The 20004-nt window shown below is 43.3% G+C and overlaps 1 protein-coding gene across 1 annotated transcript; it reads right to left on the bottom strand.

The window, feature by feature from the left end:
- Nucleotides 1-7500: 7500 nt before the first annotated feature.
- LOC116412321 lies at nt 7501-13607 on the bottom strand. Its single transcript, XM_031906426.1, has 10 exons — nt 13493-13607; nt 13088-13122; nt 12756-12825; nt 11925-11964; nt 11283-11370; nt 10531-10593; nt 10213-10272; nt 8727-8800; nt 7970-8126; nt 7501-7588 (listed from the first exon to the last, which is right to left on the bottom strand). The coding sequence occupies exons 2-10, from the start codon at nt 13100-13102 to the stop codon at nt 7529-7531; spliced, it is 627 nt and encodes a 208-aa protein (XP_031762286.1). The 5' UTR covers nt 13103-13122; nt 13493-13607; the 3' UTR covers nt 7501-7528.
- Between the last annotated feature and the right edge of the window lie 6397 nt (nt 13608-20004).

The following is a 20004-nucleotide window of genomic DNA, read 5'->3' as shown; positions in this document are numbered from 1 at the left end:
ACTAGACATTTTTGGCTTAAATAAAAATAGTTATACCTTTGGATCAGGGTGGCTTGCCATTATTAGTGGAACTATGAATTCCGAATTGTAGAAATGTCTTAGAAGAATTGGAAGTGTGTAGTTTATGGGAGGAAGCCCACTGACATGGCTGATTTGAAGCTGTTTTGTAAGCCGATGTGCAGAACTGATCAACAGTTACTGGAAATTTAGTAGCAGTTGTTACTGGCCAAGGGAGTTACTAAAAGCAAAGGTTCACTTACTTTTACCATACAGAAATATGTAATTTTGAGTCATTTTCTTCAATAAAGAAGCATTATGTTTTTTACTAGTTTGTTCAATTTAATTCTCTAAAAACTTCTTGAAGTTTTCAAAAGGGTTCATAAACCACCATGGTAAAAAAAATGAAACAAAACTACATATTTTTCATACTATAGATCAGGGGGCTCAAACTCAATTTACCTGGGGGCCGCAGGAGGCAAAGTCAGGATGAGGCTGGGCCGCATAAGGGATTTCACAAAAAATTGGCTTTCAAGGGATAATGCAAGGCACGGCGGGCAGGAGCTGCTGATTGCGGAAATGACGTTATGCCATCATAACAGTTATTATGGGAAGACGTTCTGTGTGCACAATTAACTGCTAAGCAGCTAATTGTGCACACAGAACGTCTTCCCATAATAACTGTTATGATGGCATAACGTAATTTCCGCAATCAGCAGCTCCCGCCCGCCGTGCCTTGCATAATCCCTTGAATCGCAATAAAAATCGCGATCCATTTATTGCATTTGAGAAGGCGTTGGTGCGGGCCACAAAATATTGTACCGAGGGCAGCAAATGGCCCGTGGCCGCGAGTTTGAGACCCCTGCTATAGATAAATACTAGGAATATATTTTATTGTATGCATGCAGGGCCAGAACTAGGGGTAGGCAGGAGAGGCACCTTTCTAGGGTGCAAAGGTGGGGGGCGCTAGGCAGGTACTTCTTATGCATAACCCTAGTTTGGTATTGCTTACCCTGGCATTGCTTGTAGCCACACTCCCCCTCCGTCTGTGGCGTCACTGTGCAAGCATATGGTGGGGGGGCGGGAGTGGACGAGGTGGCTGGCCGAGTTGTTTAGGGCATCCGGCCAGCTTGGCCTACCTCTGTATGCATGAGTATACAACCAACTTGATAAGCCAGATGACTTTTAAGTGCACCACAACTAAATATATAGTTTATGAAGAGTTCCATCGATTCCAAAATACCACAGCAGTACAATACCAAATTCCGAAAGCACCGTAACAGAAAACAGCAAGGCCATAAAAGCGCCTAAACACTAAGCTGACCGAAGAAAATCATATATTTTTGACATGTAGAGACCCCAAAATTTAAATTTTTTGCTACAGCAAAAACAACACCCTGCCTGCTTTTAAGTAAAAGGGAGTTGACCCCAGATAATCACATATTTTTGGAAAGTACACATTCTGATTAATTCAAAATAGATGAATATACCCTTTGAACTCCAAACCACCAATCTGCGCACAAACCACACAGCACTGTTTTGCTTTTCAGAACCAAACGCAGCAAATGGCCACATTTGAGGGGACCCCAGTGGCATGGTTCAGGAGGGGGATGGGAGGACTCTGTAAGGGGGCTCAGTTATTGCCCAGGCTTTAGTTCACCTTTAAACCAAACAACACAATAGAAGCAAAAGCATCTTTAACATTCTTATTGTTCTAAAAAATCTGTTCCACATTTATATCAGTAGAATGTACTCGTACTAAAGGCTAAACTATTTTTAGTACACACAAAAAAGTAGGGGATCACTAAATTCACTGGCAGCCCCCTCCATTATTTGTGCACTTACCCCACTGAAGGGATGCTGCAATGGGAATAAAATTGTTAGTGGTGGAAAGATGACTGATACTGGAACTGCAGAAACTGTGATATTATCTTTAGACAACTGCTATTTAACTCTATCCAAGGAAGTGGGTCGATTTTTGGCTTTTTTCCCTGCGCCACACTTTGTGTGCCATTGGCCTTGACATCTCCCTACAGTAAAATGAACTCATAAGATGTCTCCAATAATATTCCTCTCCGACATGATGAGAAGCTCTGGTGAAATAAGGAATGAGGAGCTTTGTGTGGTACTTTAAAGTGGTGGTATATCTAGATGTCCCTACAGCACAATCGTATGGACCCTAAAGAGGCCTCTTTTAATTGTGGACCCTCCAGCAGCCAATCTATGTGCAGGGCCTAATGTTATATTCCTGCTTAAAAGATAAAGATAAGCCTACCTTTATATTCTACTAGCGCTTCAGATTCCACTTCTACTAGCGCAACAGGAGGCGTCCTTATTGCTAAGTAAATCAAACCATGGGAATTTTGTAAGATTCGGATATATATCTAGTAAATTCTCCCCACCTTCCTCTATTTATATTCTAATGATTTCTAAGATGCTTACATTTTACAGTTGGGGGTAAATTTTTCCCAATATATTTCAGAGCTTGCATGCAGATAAACTGAATCAAATTGACTGTACCTGTGAGCAGATATCCCCTCATGCAAAGGGCCCGGGCGGCTGTGACTCTCTCTCTGGCCATGGTGTCTCTCTCTAACAGGAAGGGGAAGTCTGATTTAGTTTTGTATATGCTGCATTTTAACCTCTTCAGATTTCTTTGGTTCTAATAGAACTGGTGGGAGGGTATTATTTAAACTATACTCCAGGGTGCACCGAAAGGAAATATGCAGAACTACAAAGAATATGTAAGATCATACTGAAGGCTGATTTACATCAGTGATATAGAAATAGGAGAAGCTGATCCTGCAACTCCTAGGGGCCTATGAGCACAGAGGGCTGAGTTGGACCCAGACAAATGAGCACTATTTTTATGGTCATTTGTGGTCATTTTCCTAAAGTCTAGTCAGTAACTGATCTTGTTCTGAGGGCTAGTGATAAGCGAAATTTTTCACCAGGTACAGATTCGCTGTGAAATTCGCATTTTGCCATTGGCAATTTTTTTCGAGAAATTGCGTAAAAAAAAAGTCACGGTTGCGGTAAAAAAGAGTCGCGGTTGTGTCAAAGAAGGTCACATGCGTCAAAAAAGTTGCTCTGTAGTTGCATTTTATGCCATGTGGGACAGATTCACTCATCTCTAGTGTGGGCTCAAACTTCTAGTTACACCACTGACATCAGTATTGTTGGACTTGCAACAGGGCTACCCAGGGCAGGCAGCCATTACAGTCAGATGTGTGTGAGTGGCCCTTACTGTAAGAAACAAGCATATTATACAATGATGCAATGAACAAAGCACATTTGATTAACAGGCAGCTTAGTTACATGGTAACGCTTCAGCAGATTCTCTCCCTCAACTTCTCACACTCACACACTGTTCCTCCCCTGAAGCCTGTAGGACCCCAGACATGTAGGAATGCACAGGCAGAGTGCCATTAGCCGTACAGTGGCCTCCTCTCCACAATAAACCTTTCCCCTAATTCTCAGAGGTGCCCTCACATACCGTGCCCTTGCTTCACCCGTAGATTCTCCCCTACCCACACCTAACTCTCTCAGTTCCCTGCCTGGCACACAGTCGCCTCTGCCCCAAAATACTCACTTCTTGTCAGGACAACAGACTGTCTTTCTCTCTCGCTAACTATCGTTCAATCCTAGAGGTATATTTATCAAAAAGTGAAGTTAGAACTCGTCACAGTCTGCTTAAGTCAAATTCCGCCACTCTCCATTCATTTCTAAGGCATATTTATCAAAGGGTGAACTTTCCCTTTAAAGGAAAAAGAAAGTCAAAGTCACTTGGGGGTGCCAAAATGTTAGGCACCCCCAAGTGAATTTGACCACCTACCTTTTACCCCGGGCTGGTGCCCCTGTGAGGAGAGAACAGCACCAGCCCGGGGTAGCTGCCGGCGCTTACTTCTTCCTGACTCGCTGCGCGCGCATGCACAGTAGAGTGAAAAGCCAAACTTAAACATTAAAGTCAGCTTTTCACTCTACTGCGCATGCGCCCACCGCTGGCATTTGCAGCAACGGAAGCAGGAAGAAGGAAGCGCTCCGCTCCAGGTACCCCGGGCTGGTGCTGTTTTCTCCTAACAGGGGCACCAGCCCGGGGTACAAGGTAAGCGGTTAAAGTCACTTGGGGGTGCCTAACATTTTGGCACCCCAAGTGATTTTGCCTTTCCTTCTCCTTTAACTTATTATTTCGGTTTGCAAAACCCGCCCTACTGTCCTTCCACTTCAGCTTATTCTTCCGCTTTTTCCTCTTATTCTTAGCGCCCCCCATTTTCTAAACGCTACTCCTCCTACAGTTCTAGGGGTACAACACCCAAACTCCCCACACTTCTTCACCCTATAACGGAGCAGGTTGTTTGTGCTTTTCTAAGCGATCCCGCACCCCGTCTTTTTGTGGCGCCGCTCCGAAACCCCCAATTTTCCCATTGACTTTGACAGGGAAGGTTTTCAAATTGCTGCCACACTTACAGCTTTGAAGCTGCACCCCCCAAACTTAATCAGGGGGTCACCCTGAATGAAACAGTGACATTTGCTGGATGACCCAAAGTGCAAGGAGCCAACAACAGCCAATCAAATTTTACCATTTGACTTTAATGGGGAAATTAAATTACAGCTTTGAGGCTACGCTCCCCAAACTTGAATCACATAGTCATGGGGTCAGCCTGAATGAAAATATGATATTTTTTGGATGCCCACAAGGGTGGAGCTACAAACAGTCAATCAAATTTTACCTTTTGACTTTCAGTGAAGGAAATTCAACCTGCTGCCATTCTCACAGTAATAACGCCGGGGTCCCCAAACTTTGTAGAGTTACAAGGCACAAGGTAACTGCGGTTCAAGGTTAGAAAAAGTGGCCGGAGCTACCAACAGCCAATCAGATTTTACCTGTTGACTTTCAATGGGGAAATTCAACCTGCTGCCATTCTCACAGTTTTAATACCAGGGTACACAAACTCTTCACAGTTGCTCACTAGGGAACTGCATTTTTAGGTTTTAAAAGTGGGTGGAGCCACCAACAGCCAATCAGATTTCATCTATTGAATTTTTTTGGTTTAAATTTAAAATGCTCACACTATGCCAGGGTGCCCAAACTTTGCAGTTTGTCATTGGGTGATTTTGACTCAAGGTTAGAGAAAGGGGCACACCCACCAATCATAATTTACCTATTGACTTGGTTTAAATTTAAATCTATTGGTTTAAATTTAAACTGCTGATGTTCTTTAACTATTAATCATAGGGTCCCTAAACTTTGCATAGGGATTTAATACATTGGTAGTAGAGAGGATGGAATAAAGGCAATAAAAATATTGAGGTTTGTCGCACACATAATTTTTTTGACGTGTGCATTATTTTTGCGATTTCATGAATCTTTTGACAGATTCTAGAAATTTTCTGCCAAAAGAAACAGATTCGCTCAGCTCTAATGAGCTGCATCGTACAGAAAAGAATGCAGGTAAGCATGTGCAGTTTGTGTTGGGGGGAATCCATTACAGGTTGGACATAGGTCTGCAAAAATAGACTTGCACAGTTCTCTATTGGTCGGAAGAGGATTATCTCTACTGTTTGTTTTGCCATGTGATCTTGTACATACAGGTCATGAAACCCTGTGGGGGTCTAATCAGTGGTGGGTTCAGAGAGGGGCCCAGTAGCAACCTTTGTACATCTACCCACCCACCCAGCAAATACACTGAGAACTTATGTGGGCAGGTTGGCCCATGGGTGTGGGTGCCATGGAATCCAATTGCACACAATGGCATCTAATATCATGAAACACAAGCTACATCACTAACCACTGTTTAGAACTGAAGACATCACTAAGCACAGTTGATAAGGAAAGCTTTGCAAGTATTGTTATTTGTTAGGACTAATATTACTGTTGTTATTGTTAGCCTTTATATAGTACCCACACATATATACACTTATACACTGGAATTATTTACATTAGTCTCTGCCCTAGGGCAGCTTCTTATCTAAGGCCCCCTATCACATTGTATATTCACCCAACATACTAGAGTCCTTGTCATTTAGAGTCCATAGAGTCTATGGAGTAAAGCAATATCCTCCAACAATTAATATAGTAATGTGGGATATCCTCCCTGTATCTATTACTCATTGTGTAAATATTAACCAATTAAGTTCCACAGCACAATTCTAGCAACCCCCTGCAGAGATATTAACCCATTCAGTTCTTCAACTAAACCTCTCTACCAGCAATATCACTTACTTTTACCCCATCCTGCCCTTCCCATTTTGAGCAGCCCCCACAGGTATTTCTTACTCCAACACACAATTGGTCAGTCACCTTAGTAGAATCAGGCTTAGGAGCACCTTCCCTCCCCTCAATATTTATCATAGGAATTCACAAAGACACAGAGACATGTTTATGGGAAAATCTGTTAGGGTAACAGGATTTATTAAGTCAAAAGGTGGTTGGGCTTTTCCTGAAACAAGCTGTGGCTCCCAAAACACTTTGTAGGCTCAAAAGCAGGGCAATTGGGAAGCACCCAAGAGTAACAAACCAGCTCCCTCTCCTTGCCCTTCTTTGTGCAAAAATGGACCTAGCCCTGCCTAGGGGTGTGATGTTACCTTCTGGCTAGGTCTGCATGGAGCCAAAGTGATCCCAGGGGCCACAGCTGGTTTCATGGAAGCAGATGATGATCCAAAGAAAGGCAAAAAAACCACCAATACTCAGGCCAATCTGCATTGAGGGTAAAAATTCCTTTCTGACTCCTAGAAACGGCAGTCGGTTTTACACCCTGGATCATGTACTCTGCTAAGGACTGGGGAGCGGCGCTTTAGTTGGGGCGGGCGATTTAGTTGGGGCGATTTTGTTGGGGCGGGGGATTTGGTTGGGGCGGGGGGCAGGGGATTTGGTTGGGGCGGGGGGACGGGGGGGCAGGGGATTTGGTTGGGGCGGGGGGGGGGGGGATTTGGTTGGGGCGGGGGGGCGGGGGATTTGGTGGGGGCGGGGGATTTGGTTGGGGTGGGGGGGCGGGGGATTTGGTTGGGGCGGGGGGGCGGGGGATTTGGTTGGGGCGGGGGGGCGGGGGATTTGGTTGGGGCGGGGATTTGGTTGGGGCGGGGGGCGGGCGATTTGGTTGGGGCGGGGGGGCGGGCGATTTGGTTGGGGCGGGGGGGCGGGCGATTTGGTTGGGGCGGGGGGGCGGGCGATTTGGTTGGGGCGGGGGGCGGGCGATTTGGTTGGGGCGGGGGCGGGCGATTTGGTTGGGGCGGGGGGCGGGCGATTTGGTTGGGGCGGGGAGGCGGGCGATTTGGTTGGGGCGGGGGGGTTGTTGGGTGGTTTTGTTGGGACGGTTGGGTTGTTGGGCAGTTTTGGTGGGGCGGGTGGGCGATTTTGTTGGGGCCGTTGGGTTGTTGGGCGATTTTGTTGGGGCGGGTGGGCGGTTTTGTTGGGGCGGGTGGGTGGTAGGGTGGCCAGGCGATTTTTTAGGGGTGGGTGTGTGGATGCTTGTGTAGGGCTCGGTGGGTGGGCCCTTGTGCTTGTGTGCTTGTGTGGAAGACAAGAAGGGAATCAGGGAGCTGGGGGAGGATGGAGACAGCAAGCCTGCCTCATGAATCTTCTGGTGGAAATCTGAAAAAAGAAGAAAAGGGATTATTGAACTAAAAGCAATAATGTAATAATATTACAGATAAATGCTTGTTTTTTAGAATATAAGAGGCTTAGTCTATGCCTACCACATATCAGCTAACTGAAATAGCACCTTTAATTCTTATATTGATGACCAGCACCAGTCTAGTTGCCAGTGGAAAAACCCATTTTCAAAGGGGATATCTAAGCCCCTAGTGCAACCTAAAGGGGCCATAGACCCACCTAGCAATTATGGCCTCTGGCTTATCAACCTGCAGAGTGTATGAGATTTATACTCGCTATGGCTGCCTTTCTATTGCTCCAATTGCTTGGAAAGACAGTCTAAGCAACTGGAACATAAATATAATAATATAAATTTATTACCCATATTCTCTGCAATCTATTTGTCACCGCTTTTTTAACCCGTCTTCCAAGGGTCAGATTTTCTTCAGGCGGCACTTCCTCCTCCTCCCTTGAAGCAGAAGGCTCCTGCCCTTTGTTCTTCTCTGGGGCAAGAGGCTCTTCTTGAAGTTTACTGGTCCTGAACAGAAAAAAAAATATTAAAATCAGCTATTGTTGTCATTCATTTCCCAAGCATTTAAAATACAGTTATTATAACTGGAGGAATAATATATCCCAATCGCCTTTACCTAAGTATTAGGACAAAGGAACACGGTGCATATATCTGCTTATCTGAGCCCTGCATTTTGTGGCCAGGCTGAGAGAAGCAGATCCACTTGCCTACACTCCACCGTGTGCCCACATTAAAAACGTACGACAACCACCAGAGTGTGGGCACACAGAGCGGAACAGATCACAGGTCAGAGGTGGAAAATGTCCGCTACTGCGTATTTCAGGCCAACATCCGATCCGCTCTGCGTGCCATAGTTTTTAATGCAGGCACATGGAGGCATATTTTGTGATCAGGGCAATAAGTGAGATATATGTGATGGTTATGTTCCTGTACTTCCCCAAACCATAAACCTTCTAGATCTCTTGAGGGGACCTGTAACCAAGTCCTGTTTATTGTGTTAAGGAGTGTTTAGGCGCATACTGTCCATTTAAGACATCATTTTTTTTAAATACATTGCTCATGTGTGTCAGTAACTGGAATGAAAAGTGCCATTTGCTGAAAACATACCCAGCAACTTCTTCCAACTCCTTTTCCTTTTCCATTATCTTTTTTCTGATGACCCGTAGATTTCTTCTTACAGTCTGTGAGGGCAGGGGAAGAAACAAGGATAGGAGCCAAGGGAAGAGAAAAAAATAGTTATGATTCTGTGTTTATAGATGGTGCTAATATTCATTTAAATGATAAGGGCATTGAGATTGTAAAATACTGGTTGGTGATGTAATGGCAGATAAATCCCTTAAGAAATTACTTGGTTGACTGCTTAGATATCCAAAGTTACTGTGATCTCAGTATCTACACTTAGGGCTCTGGCACATGGGGAGATTAGTCGCCCGTGACAAATCTCCCGTGTCTCAGGCGACTAATCTCCCCGGACTGGCATCTCGCCTCTCGAGGCAACTTGTGTGATTTCACTGAAATCGCGCCACCGCTTATGCCATCCCACCGGCGATTTACATTTTCGCGGTGGGATGGCAATCTGGGGAGATTAGTCGCCCGCAAACAGGGCGACTAATTTTTCACTTCACTTTTTACACAGCATGATAAATATACCCCTTAGTCTTAGTTTAGTATATAGGCGTCCTAGCCACCTTGAGGTGGCAAAGCTGATGCCACCTCCTTGCTCCCCCTGCATGTAGTTTTTTTGCATCAGAGTGGGCAAGGGGGGGCTACATCGCCAATGCAGAGAACGCAATAGCACTTTCTACACTAGAAGAGCCTAAATTCTGATTTGAAAATTGAAATTTTGGCTTTAAGTTACCACGAGTGGATTTTTGCCACCCCTGTTAACTTGCTGGGTGCTGCCATCTGAGGCGAATGTCTCAATTCACCTCATGGCAGCAGCACTCCTGAGAATAGGTATTCCATATAAATAAATATATAGAACATTGTGCATTATATGAAGTTCTATACTATAATCCTTACTTGAGAAAATAGTACTTGCACATAATATCTATGTTACTCTGTTACCTCATTTACAGTTGTCCTGTTTTCAACAGACTCATTAGAGCTATTTATCAAGTGATTTCTATGGGTTACTGCATAATCCCTATCTATTCCCTTAAATAGTTGAGAATAGTAGAGGAATAGAATAGTCAGTGACAGCCTCATTGTTTTCTGTTTCCCCTTGTTTCAAGTGAAAATGAAACATATTATTGTTTTCCAATAATGAGAGCCAATGCTCAAAAAAATGGCTGCTGGAGAAATTCCTGTTTGGGAAAAAATAAAGAGGATTCATGGAAACGAATGTCCTTTTAAATTTGAATTTGTCAAGTTTTTTATTTTCGATTTTTTTACGAACGATTCAAGCATTATAGTGACATTTTATAAATACAATGATCAAGTGTGATTCAAATTTAAACCATGCCGAGTTTATACAACTTTCAAGGCCAGTAAAAAATGAATTTTAGTAAATCAGTCCCTTAGTTTATCCTATAGAAATTTTACAATAAATATTCAAAAAAGCATCAGGAACAGTGAGCAGTGATCAACTTACTCTATGGAGTCTTTTATACTTGAAGTACTGTCTCCTAATGCTTCTTCTTTCATGGACATTCTGTGGTAGAAGAGACACAATATGAAGCAATACTTTGTACCATTGTCACTACTGCACCCATGGGGTCCCTTGTAACACAGGTCTATGCAGTGTCAGTTAATAACCCCATACTGTATTGTACCATTTTGTACAATGTATGATTTTTCTTGTTGGTGAAAATGGCACTTGGTGGGTGACCTTACAAGCCCACCTCCCCAATTATTATAGAGGCATGCAGTAAATAATAGATTTCTCTGTGATAACAATAATAATACTTACAGGAGACCGAGATAGAATTTTATAGAGGCGGTAATAAGCCCTCTCCAGCACTTTCAGTTGTTTCTGTAAAATGAAAAAGGTAGCAGTGTGAGAATGGAATCTATGAATCGGTGCTATTCCTCTTGTGATCAGACCTATAAGGGAAAGGCTGGATCCCACAGTAAGTTCTGCAAGTAGTTTTTCTATATCCTCATTATAATTATGACTCCCTGACTGACTCCTAGGGGCTCGTGTACACAGGACCGGATTTGTAGTGATGCCAGAAAGGCCTGTGCCTAGGGTGGCATGCTGCCCAGCTGCAAGTAAAATATTCTCACATATGGAGCACTGGGGATGGGATGTGCAAAAAAACTTCAGAGTGTCCTGTCCCCAGTGCTCCATATGTGATCGAAAAGGATGCGCATGTGCGTTGGACTGGACCATTGGACACTGGGAAAAACCCCAGCAGGCCCCCGCAGAACTAGCCCCTGTCTGACCCGGTAACAATGCTCCACCCCTAATCACGTCAAATAAAATGTGATGCAGCGCTATATGGGGGGGCACAAGCAAGCCTGGTGGACTTTACAATTGGGGTTGTATTCCTGGTGGGCCCCAGACACACCAGTCCGATATGGATTGCCTGAGCCTTGTGCCATCTCACCATGTGGAGTCCAGATCCAGCTATGAAATATGCAAGGACAAGGGTTTGCAATCTATTTAATGTAATTTATTCAATATTTATCTAAACATATATTTTTGGATTTCTTTCTTACCCGATACTTGATCATCGTCAAGTAGTTGGCGATGTTATCCTTATATATGTTTTTATGGCAGGCAGCATACGATCTGAGAAAATGTTCTCTGAAAAAGAAATCCCAAGGAGAATTAATGAAAGGAAAAATAAGTCAGCCAAAATTGAGTGAACATTTATAAATAGGGCACTTGGGTGAAAACACTGCTTAGAGTTTATCTATACTAAAGGTAGAAACATAAGGGGGCTCATTTACCATGCATGGGGCAAGAGGATTTGCACCTGGTTTTTGCACTGTGCACATGGCACCATTTTGTGCAAAGGACTGCACCTGTCTCTGAATGTGACACTGGCTGCATGTGACAGTGCTAAATTTAGAGAGGGCAAATGGCTGGGGGTATGTGACTGTCCCCTGGAACACCCCCATCTTTTACAAAGATACACAAAGTAGAGAACTTCAGGTGCCACAAGGTGCAGGAGAGCCCTTTACTTACTTTGCAGCAGATTCTAAATCTGGCACAAGGCACAGAGCATAGCCTGCAGCCCATCACAAAGGGTATGGGCCCCAAGGAATGCCATTTTCTACCCTTATTGGCCTTGGACTTTCCTGGGGCAATGGCAAACAATACTGAACATGTAAAAAGAGCATTTTTGTTTTACTTACAGGTCTTCCATCTTTCCGAAATGCCGCCTGTAAAAAAGTTCTGCAGAGAAAAATACATTTTTATTAAGCACTGAGCTAAAGGAAGGAAATAAATTCACATATAATCATCTAATGCTGCAACCTTGGCCAGTGTTGTCACTTTTCTGATCTTTTATATTTTGTGTCATGTCTTGTAGACTACTTCCCATTTAATAGCATGTACTGGACCTTTCAGACGACATACCCCGATATGTAATAAAAGTCGCTAAGTTTGCCCAAGTGCAGTAACCCCTTAGCCAACAATGAAATGTTTGCTTTTAAGCAGTTGTACAGTAAATATTATATATTACATAACCCCCAATAAAGTCTAGAGCACCGGTGGTGATAGTTTTATAGCCATACACTAGAGACCAAAATCATTTTCTCCCATCTGGAGGACTAACTAGCACAAGCCCAGGGTTCTTCACTACAGAGTGATACAACCCCATTTTTCTCCTGCTCCCAGGTATCACTTCAACTGATCCAAGCTGGGTACAAGGGCAGTCAGATACCAAGAAAGCAGAAACCAAATGCTGCAGAAAAAAAGGCAGTGCTATATCTATTTGCCCCTGGCAAGGGCTTTTTGGACTGCATATGCACCCATCTCAAAGGATTCAGCACAGTCGTTGATGCATACCCAGTTTGTACAGGTACCAAGAAAGTAGCTTGGGTGAATCAAGTTTAAGCAAAATAAAGCTGCTGATGTACATGGGAATGCTGGGAGTGACACTTTCTAATCCCAGGGAAAAGCTGTTGGCCTACTTACAAGCACAATGACTTAAGGAATTTATGATTTAATATTTAAGATTTTACCGTAATAGGAAAGAATTTGTTCAAAATTAGTATATTCTGCCCTGAAATCCTCCAGGGCACGGAGTAGCATCTGTAAATGAAAAGAAAGAGCTTTATTGATACAATTTGAAACGTATCTGGCTTTAAGGAGAATAGTGACGGCATGTCAGGCATAAGGGCTAGGGCATTTTGTTTGTCATTAGCCCTCCCCACTCCACCTGTCACCTCTCTCAATATTAGTGAGAACTAAAACAGACAGCGAGATGCGTAAGAGGCTATATTTTCCATTAAATGTGTAAAAAGGAGAGTGTGTTTCTCTTTTTTTGGAACTAGAAAAGAAACAGATACATTACCCGAAGCGCCGGCATCTTCCTTGCGCTACAGCAACCTAAAGGCAAAAGAGGTGTACAAATGAGCCTTATGTTAACAGCAATAGGGAAGGTTTCACTACTGTGACATGGCTGCCTGCAGTACATTCCCCTGGTCAGGGTACTTATTGCATAAAGGAGCGCAGGCCCAGGAAAGAGATCTAACAAAGTGGCACCCCCAGTTTATTTAGGGCAGACATGCTCTAAGGGCAATAGCACATTAAGAGATTTATCAACCCCCTAAGAAGAAAATTCTCCTTAAAATGCCTTATCATTCACCAACGTTTGGATCACCATATGTAAAAGGCATTTTCAGGAGACTTGTAATTGCCGTAGTACAGATTTCTCATGGGCAAAAGGTTTCTGTAACAACTGGATTTGCAAGATTACCAGATGATATCTGCTGTCCCGATGTCCAGATGATCAGAACCAGAAGCCTAAGATGACTCTGGCTTCTGGCTGAAGTCGAGGGGCCCGGCACAAGGCCGGGGTACCCCGAGGGGGTCTCTCCTTCAGTCGAATCTGGCTATTCAATACACTAGTTCAGAAAAGAATGGAAAAAACTGAACTGTGGAATAGCCAGAAAAATCCTGTAAAAGAAAGATCGCTCTCAAGCACCGCAGAAAAAATCGCACAACACTGTATGGGATAAAAGAAAAAAAGGATAAAAAGTCAGCATTTGTCACAAAACTTTTGCTCTAAAATACAGAGGAAGGCAGAGATCTGGCTGTTTTACCCTAAACTTGATCTATGCATCACTTCCAGCAGGTACTGGGCCTGTTAATACAATATGTGTAAGTTTGCTCACAGTAGCCAGAAATGAGCATTGGTACAGTTAGAATAAGGACATAGTGCACTGGTGACATTCACTCCATGTTAGTGAGAAAGGCCCCGTTATGCCCTTTGAGTGACTTGGCAACAAAAGTGCAGGACTCATAGAAACCTCAAATAGTTCTGGCTGCTCTACAGCAAATTATAACTTGAAAGGGAAGTCTGAGAACAAACTTCATGTTGGTTTGAAAAACGTGAAGCCACTGAATGAAATCTGATCTGTTGTTGGCTCTGCCCACTTTTTCTAACCTTGGACCACAGTTATACAGTAAAAACCTTTGTGCAATGTTTGGGGACCCTGGTTTTAATAGTGTCTGAATGGCAGCAATTTAAATTTCCCCACTGAAAGTCAATGAGTGACATCTGATTGGCGGTTGGTGGCTCCGCCCACCTTTTTCTAACCTGGAACTGCAGTTACCCAGTGACTAACTCTGCAAAGTTCAGGGACCCTAGGCAGGCCCGGATTTGTGGCAAGGCCACAAAGGCCCGGGCCTAGGGCGGCACATACACAGGGGCGGCATGCCGCCCCGCGGCAAGCAAATTTTAACATTTTGCTCCCATACGGAGCAATGGGGACATCTCCCCACTGCTCCGTATGGGAGGTCTACGTTTGGCGCTTGCGCATGCGCATTAGCGGTCACGGCGGGGGGGCTTGTTCGCGCATGCGCAAGTTAGGCGCATGCGCATTCGCGGCGGCGCCGAATGGGGGCGGCCTTGGGGTGCCCCAAGTAGAAATCCGGCCCTGACCCTAGGATTAATAGTTGCAGAATGGCAGCAGTTTAAATTTAAACCAATAAAAGTCAATAGGTAAATTGTGATGGTTGGTGGGTGTGCCCCTTTTTCTAACCTTGAGTCAAAGTCACCCAGTGACAAACAGTGGGCACCCTGGAATAAATAGTGTGAGAATGACTGCAAAAGGTAAAATCGGATTGGCTGTTGGTGGCTCCACCCACTTTTTAAAACCTAAAATTGCAGTCCCCTAGTGACTCTGGTGTTAATACTGTGAGAATGGCAGCAGGTTGAATTTCCTCATTGATAATCAATAGTTAAAATCTGATTGGCTGTTGGTGGCTCCACCCACTTTTTCTAACTCTGAACCACAGTTACCCAGTGACTAGCTCTGCAAAGTTTGGTGACCTTTGTATTAATATATAAAGAGTGGCAGCAGTTTAAATTTAAACGTATGTAGTCTATAGGTGAAATCTCATTGGCTATTGTTGGCCCCACCCACTTTCTAAACTTGGAGTGTAGTCACCCAGTGACCGACTGTGCAAAGTTTGGGGACCCTGACATTACACATGTGAGAATGGCAGCAGTTAAAATTTCCCCACTAAAAACAATAAAAGAAATGTGATTGGCTTTTGGTGGCCCCGCCTACTTTTTCTAACCTTGCGTACGTAGTCACCCAGTGACTGACTGTGTAAAATTTGGGAACCCTGGCATCAAACCAATAAAATTCAATAGGTGAAATCTGATTGGCTGTTGGTGGCTCCACCCACTTTTTCTAAACTAAAACTGCAGTCCCCTAGTAATACTGTGAGAATGGCAGCAGGTTGGATTTCCCCATTGAAAGTCAATAGGTAAAATCTGATTGGCTATTCACAACTCCGCCCACTTTTAGGCATCCAACAATCATCATATTTCATCATAATCATCATCATATCATTAAGGCTAACCCCATGACTATGTGATTCAAGTTTGGTGAGTGTAGCCTCAAAGCTGTAAGATTGGCAGCAGCTTAAATTTCCCTAATTAAAGTCAATGAGTGAATTTTGATTGGCTGTTGTTGGCCTCTCCCACTTTGGTTTTTCAACCCAATATAATAATGATAGTACATTTCTGTTTAGTTGCTATGGGTAATGACACTTGGAAAGGTCCATTAATTTGTTAGATCTCCATGTGTAACATTTCCAGTTACACATTACACTTCTTATAGCAGGAAAACACCAAATCCATCATTTCAATTGTATGTTTTTACTTTGTAATTAATAACAACATTTGATATCTGGTTGCTAAGCTCCCTGACCATAGCAACAAGCCCATTCTGTGTCAGAATGCAGTATAAACACAAGATGGTTTAAACAGGAATTTAAGTATTAAAGAATACTAAGATTAGCCACAATATTGCCCATCCATTGCCTTGGTTTCCAGTTGCCAGGGCTACTGACCCTAGCAAGTAGTTGGTATGTTATTTTTACCTCAAAATGTAGGCAAAATAAAAATAATTTAATAATTGACATAAACCGACAACAATGCTGCTCTAAAAGATAATTCAGGGGTTACCTAGGAGATTAAATAGACACAAGGGCTTATTTACCAATTTAGGTGCTTAAATGCAAAAGTGCGGCTGCCAGTAGCAACCAATCAGCAGTTAGTCCTCTATAGGGGCATGACCATGAACTTAGAGGAAATGATTTACTCTGTAAACCTTTGTTTGTTATTATTGTAAGATCCCTGTTATTAATGCAAAGTGCTGGCTCTATATAAATACAGTAAATAATTTAGATTTATCCCACACAAATAGTAAATCAGGCCCTGTGACTAAACTAAGCAAAACGTTTCTGTTGGAGTCAGAAAAGTTGGGCTCATTTATCAACACTGGGCAAGATTGCACGTGGTTTGGCTCAGACAGAACCAAAAAACATGGATTACTGCCCCAGTAAAACTTTACCCAGTGTTCATAAATGCCCCCTGCCATAAACATCATTTAAAGAAGGGCAGAGGGGTAAATAACCAGCCCAAACCCAAAGTGAGATTAATTAGGGGTCTGATAGCACAAACAATGTGGCAGTAAGTGCTCAAGGGCCAACATGGCCAAAGTACCATATATTAATGGGTAACTAAGGAGCGGTAATTAAATAATATTTTATTCAATAATGCCCCTACCATTTTTCCCTGTTGCCCCCACAGCCAGGCAATGTTAAGGTAAAGTGCAGGCAACTTGCTAATAAATGTTATTCTGTACAATGAAAAAATAAAATATTTGATCATGTGGCACAGGGGTCCCCAAATGTTTTATTTTTATGGAGTGAAAAAGTGTTTATTTGCTGGCAGCCCTGCATAAACTCCAATCTTGGGTCTGTGTCTCCCAAGCAGTGCTAAGATTAAAGGTATCTCCAAAGCCAACTTTAGGGGAAAAGTCTCCAAATTCACTAAAATCAGTGAGATAAGCAACATCCACTAGTCTGGGGGGGTCACCCAACCATTTCCCCTCTTTTTTTTAACAAAAATAAAGGTCCTTTAGCAAAACAAATCTATCAGAGGAGATGGATCCTTACCTCTCACCACAATGCAAACCAACGGACTAAACCAACTGCCAAATCCCTGAGTGTGAAGTCAGCTCTCATCACATGACAATACATGTTAATAATAATAATGCCAAGTGCTACACTTAAAGGGTAAGTTTACCCTGTTGATGAGTAAGGTGCATATGGCATTTATCTGACCTTAGATGGGCAGTACATACATAGCCTATTATGTACACAGAGCATTGCTGTGTATGTGTGGATTATTGAGTCAGTGCAGTCACTGTGCTGCCATATGTGTTGGAAAGATCCCCTCATTCATCAGCCATGGTTTTAGTCACTGCTGTTGCTAGGGCAGTGTAACCAGGGGTCCTTAACTTATAGGGTCTCCCTTCCTTGGCCTGAATAGTGGGTAGAGATGGGAACCTCAACAATAGGAAGGCTTTATCCTTAGAAGTTAAAAATTAAAATATTTTAACATGTGGCACAGGGGTCCCCAAATGTTTTATTTTTATGGGGGCCCGAGTGAAAATAGTGTTTATTTGCTGGCAGCCCTGCATAACGTCCAATCTTGGGTCTGTGTCTCCCAAGCAGTGCTAAGATTAAAGGCATCTCCAAAGCCAACTTTAGGGGAAAAGTCTCCAAATTCACTAAAATCAGTGAGATGACCAACATCCACTAGTCTGGGGGTGGTCACCCAACCATTTCCCCTCTTTTTTTAACAAAAATAAAGGTCATTTAGCAAAACAAATCTATCAGAGGAGATGAATCCTTACCTCTCACCACTATGCCAACCAACGGACTAAACCAACTGCCAAATCCCTGATTGTGAAGTCACCTCTCATCCCATGACAAGTGCTGCACTTAAAGGGGAAGTGTACTCTGTTTTTGAGTAAGTTGTATATGGTATTTATTTCCCCTTTGATGGGCAGTACATACATAGCTTATTGTGTACACAGAGCATTGCTGTGTATGTGAGGCCTATTGAATCAGTGAAGTCACTGTGCTGCCATGTGAGTTGGAAAGATCCCCTCATTCATCAGCCATGGTTTTAGTCACTGCTGTTGCTAGGGCTGTGTAACCAGGGGGGGCTTAACTTATAGGGTGTTCCTTCCTTAGCCTGAATAGTGGGTAGAGATGGGAGCCTCAACAATAAGAAGGCTTTCTCCTTAGTAGGGGAAATGGTATATACAGGTCCTTTTCAAAAAATTAGCATATTGTGATAAAGTTCATTATTTTCTGTAATGTACTGATAAACATTAGACTTTCATATATTTTAGATTCATTACACACAACTGAAGTAGTTCAAGCCTTTTCTTGTTTTAATATTGATGATTGTGGCATACAGCTCATGAAAACCCAAAATTCCTATCTCAAAAAATTAGCATATTTCATCCGCCCAATAAAAGAAAAGTGTTTTTAATACAAAAAAAGTCAACCTTCAAATAATTATGTTCAGTTATGCACTCACTACTTGGTCGGGAATCCTTTTGCAGAAATGACTGCTTCAATGTGGCGTGGCATGGAGGCAATCAGCCTGTGGCACTGCTCAGGTGTTATGGAGGCCCAGGATGCTTCAATAGCGGCCTTAAGCTCATCCAGAGTGTTGGGTCTTGTGTCTCTCAACTTTCTCTTCACAATATCCCACAGATTCTCTATGGGGTTCAGGTCAGGAGAGTTGGCAGGCCAATTGAGCACAGTAATACCATGGGCAGTAAACCATTTACCAGTGGTTTTGGCACTGTGAGCAGGTGCCAGGTCATGCTGAAAAATGAAATCTTCATCTCCATAAAGCTTTTCAGCAGATGGAAGCATGAAGTGCTCCAAAATCTCCTGATAGCTAGCTGCATTGACCCTGCCCTTGATAAAACACAGTGGACCAACACCAGCAGCTGACATGGCACCCCAGACCATCACTGACTGTGGGTACTTGACACTGGACTTCAGGCATTTTGGCATTTCCCTCTCCCCAGTCTTCCTCCAGACTCTGGCACCTTGATTTCCGAATGACATACTTTGGACCACTGAGCAACAGTCCAGTGCTGCTTCTCTGTAGCCCAGGTCAGGCGCTTCTGCCGCTGTTTCTGGTTCAAAAGTGGCTTGACCTGGGGAATGCAGCACCTGTAGCCCATTTCCTGCACGCGCCTGTACACGGTGGCTCTGGATGTTTCTACTCCAGACTCAGTCCACTGCTTCCGCAGGTCCCCCAAGGTCAGGAATCGGTCCTTCTCCACAATCTTCCTCAGGGCCCAGTCACCTCTTCTCGTTGTGCAGCGTTTTCTGCCACACTTTTTCCTTCCCACAGACTTCCCACTGAGGTGCCTTGATACAGCACTCTGGGAACAGCCTATTTGTTCAGAAATTTCTTTTTGTGTCTTACCCTCTTGCTTGAGGGTGTCAATGATGGCCTTCTGGACAGCAGTCAGGTCGGCAGTCTTACCCATGATTGCGGTTTTGAGTAATGAACCAGGCTGGGAGTTTTTAAAAGCCTCAGGAATCTTTTGCAGGTTTTTAGAGTTAATTTGTTGATTCAGATGATTAGGTTAATAGCTCATTTAGAGAACCTTTTCATGATATGCTAATTTTTTGAGATAGGAATTTTGGGTTTTCATGAGCTGTATGCCACAATCATCAATATTAAAACAAGAAAAGGCTTGAACTACTTCAGTTGTGTGTAATGAATCTAAAATATATGAAAGTCTAATGTTTATCAGTACATTACAGAAAATAATGAACTTTATCACAATATGCTAATTTTTTGAAAAGGACCTGTACAAATTATGTATTGGGGAAGGTTTCTTCTAGTCAGGGGGCAGATGGGGGCAT

This window comes from Xenopus tropicalis, chromosome 7, assembly GCF_000004195.4.
Source record: "Xenopus tropicalis strain Nigerian chromosome 7, UCB_Xtro_10.0, whole genome shotgun sequence".
NCBI classification, from domain to species: domain Eukaryota; kingdom Metazoa; phylum Chordata; class Amphibia; order Anura; family Pipidae; genus Xenopus; species Xenopus tropicalis.
The sequence above is the reverse complement of the archived record's forward strand: the minus strand, read 5'-3'. Positions and strand labels throughout refer to the sequence as shown.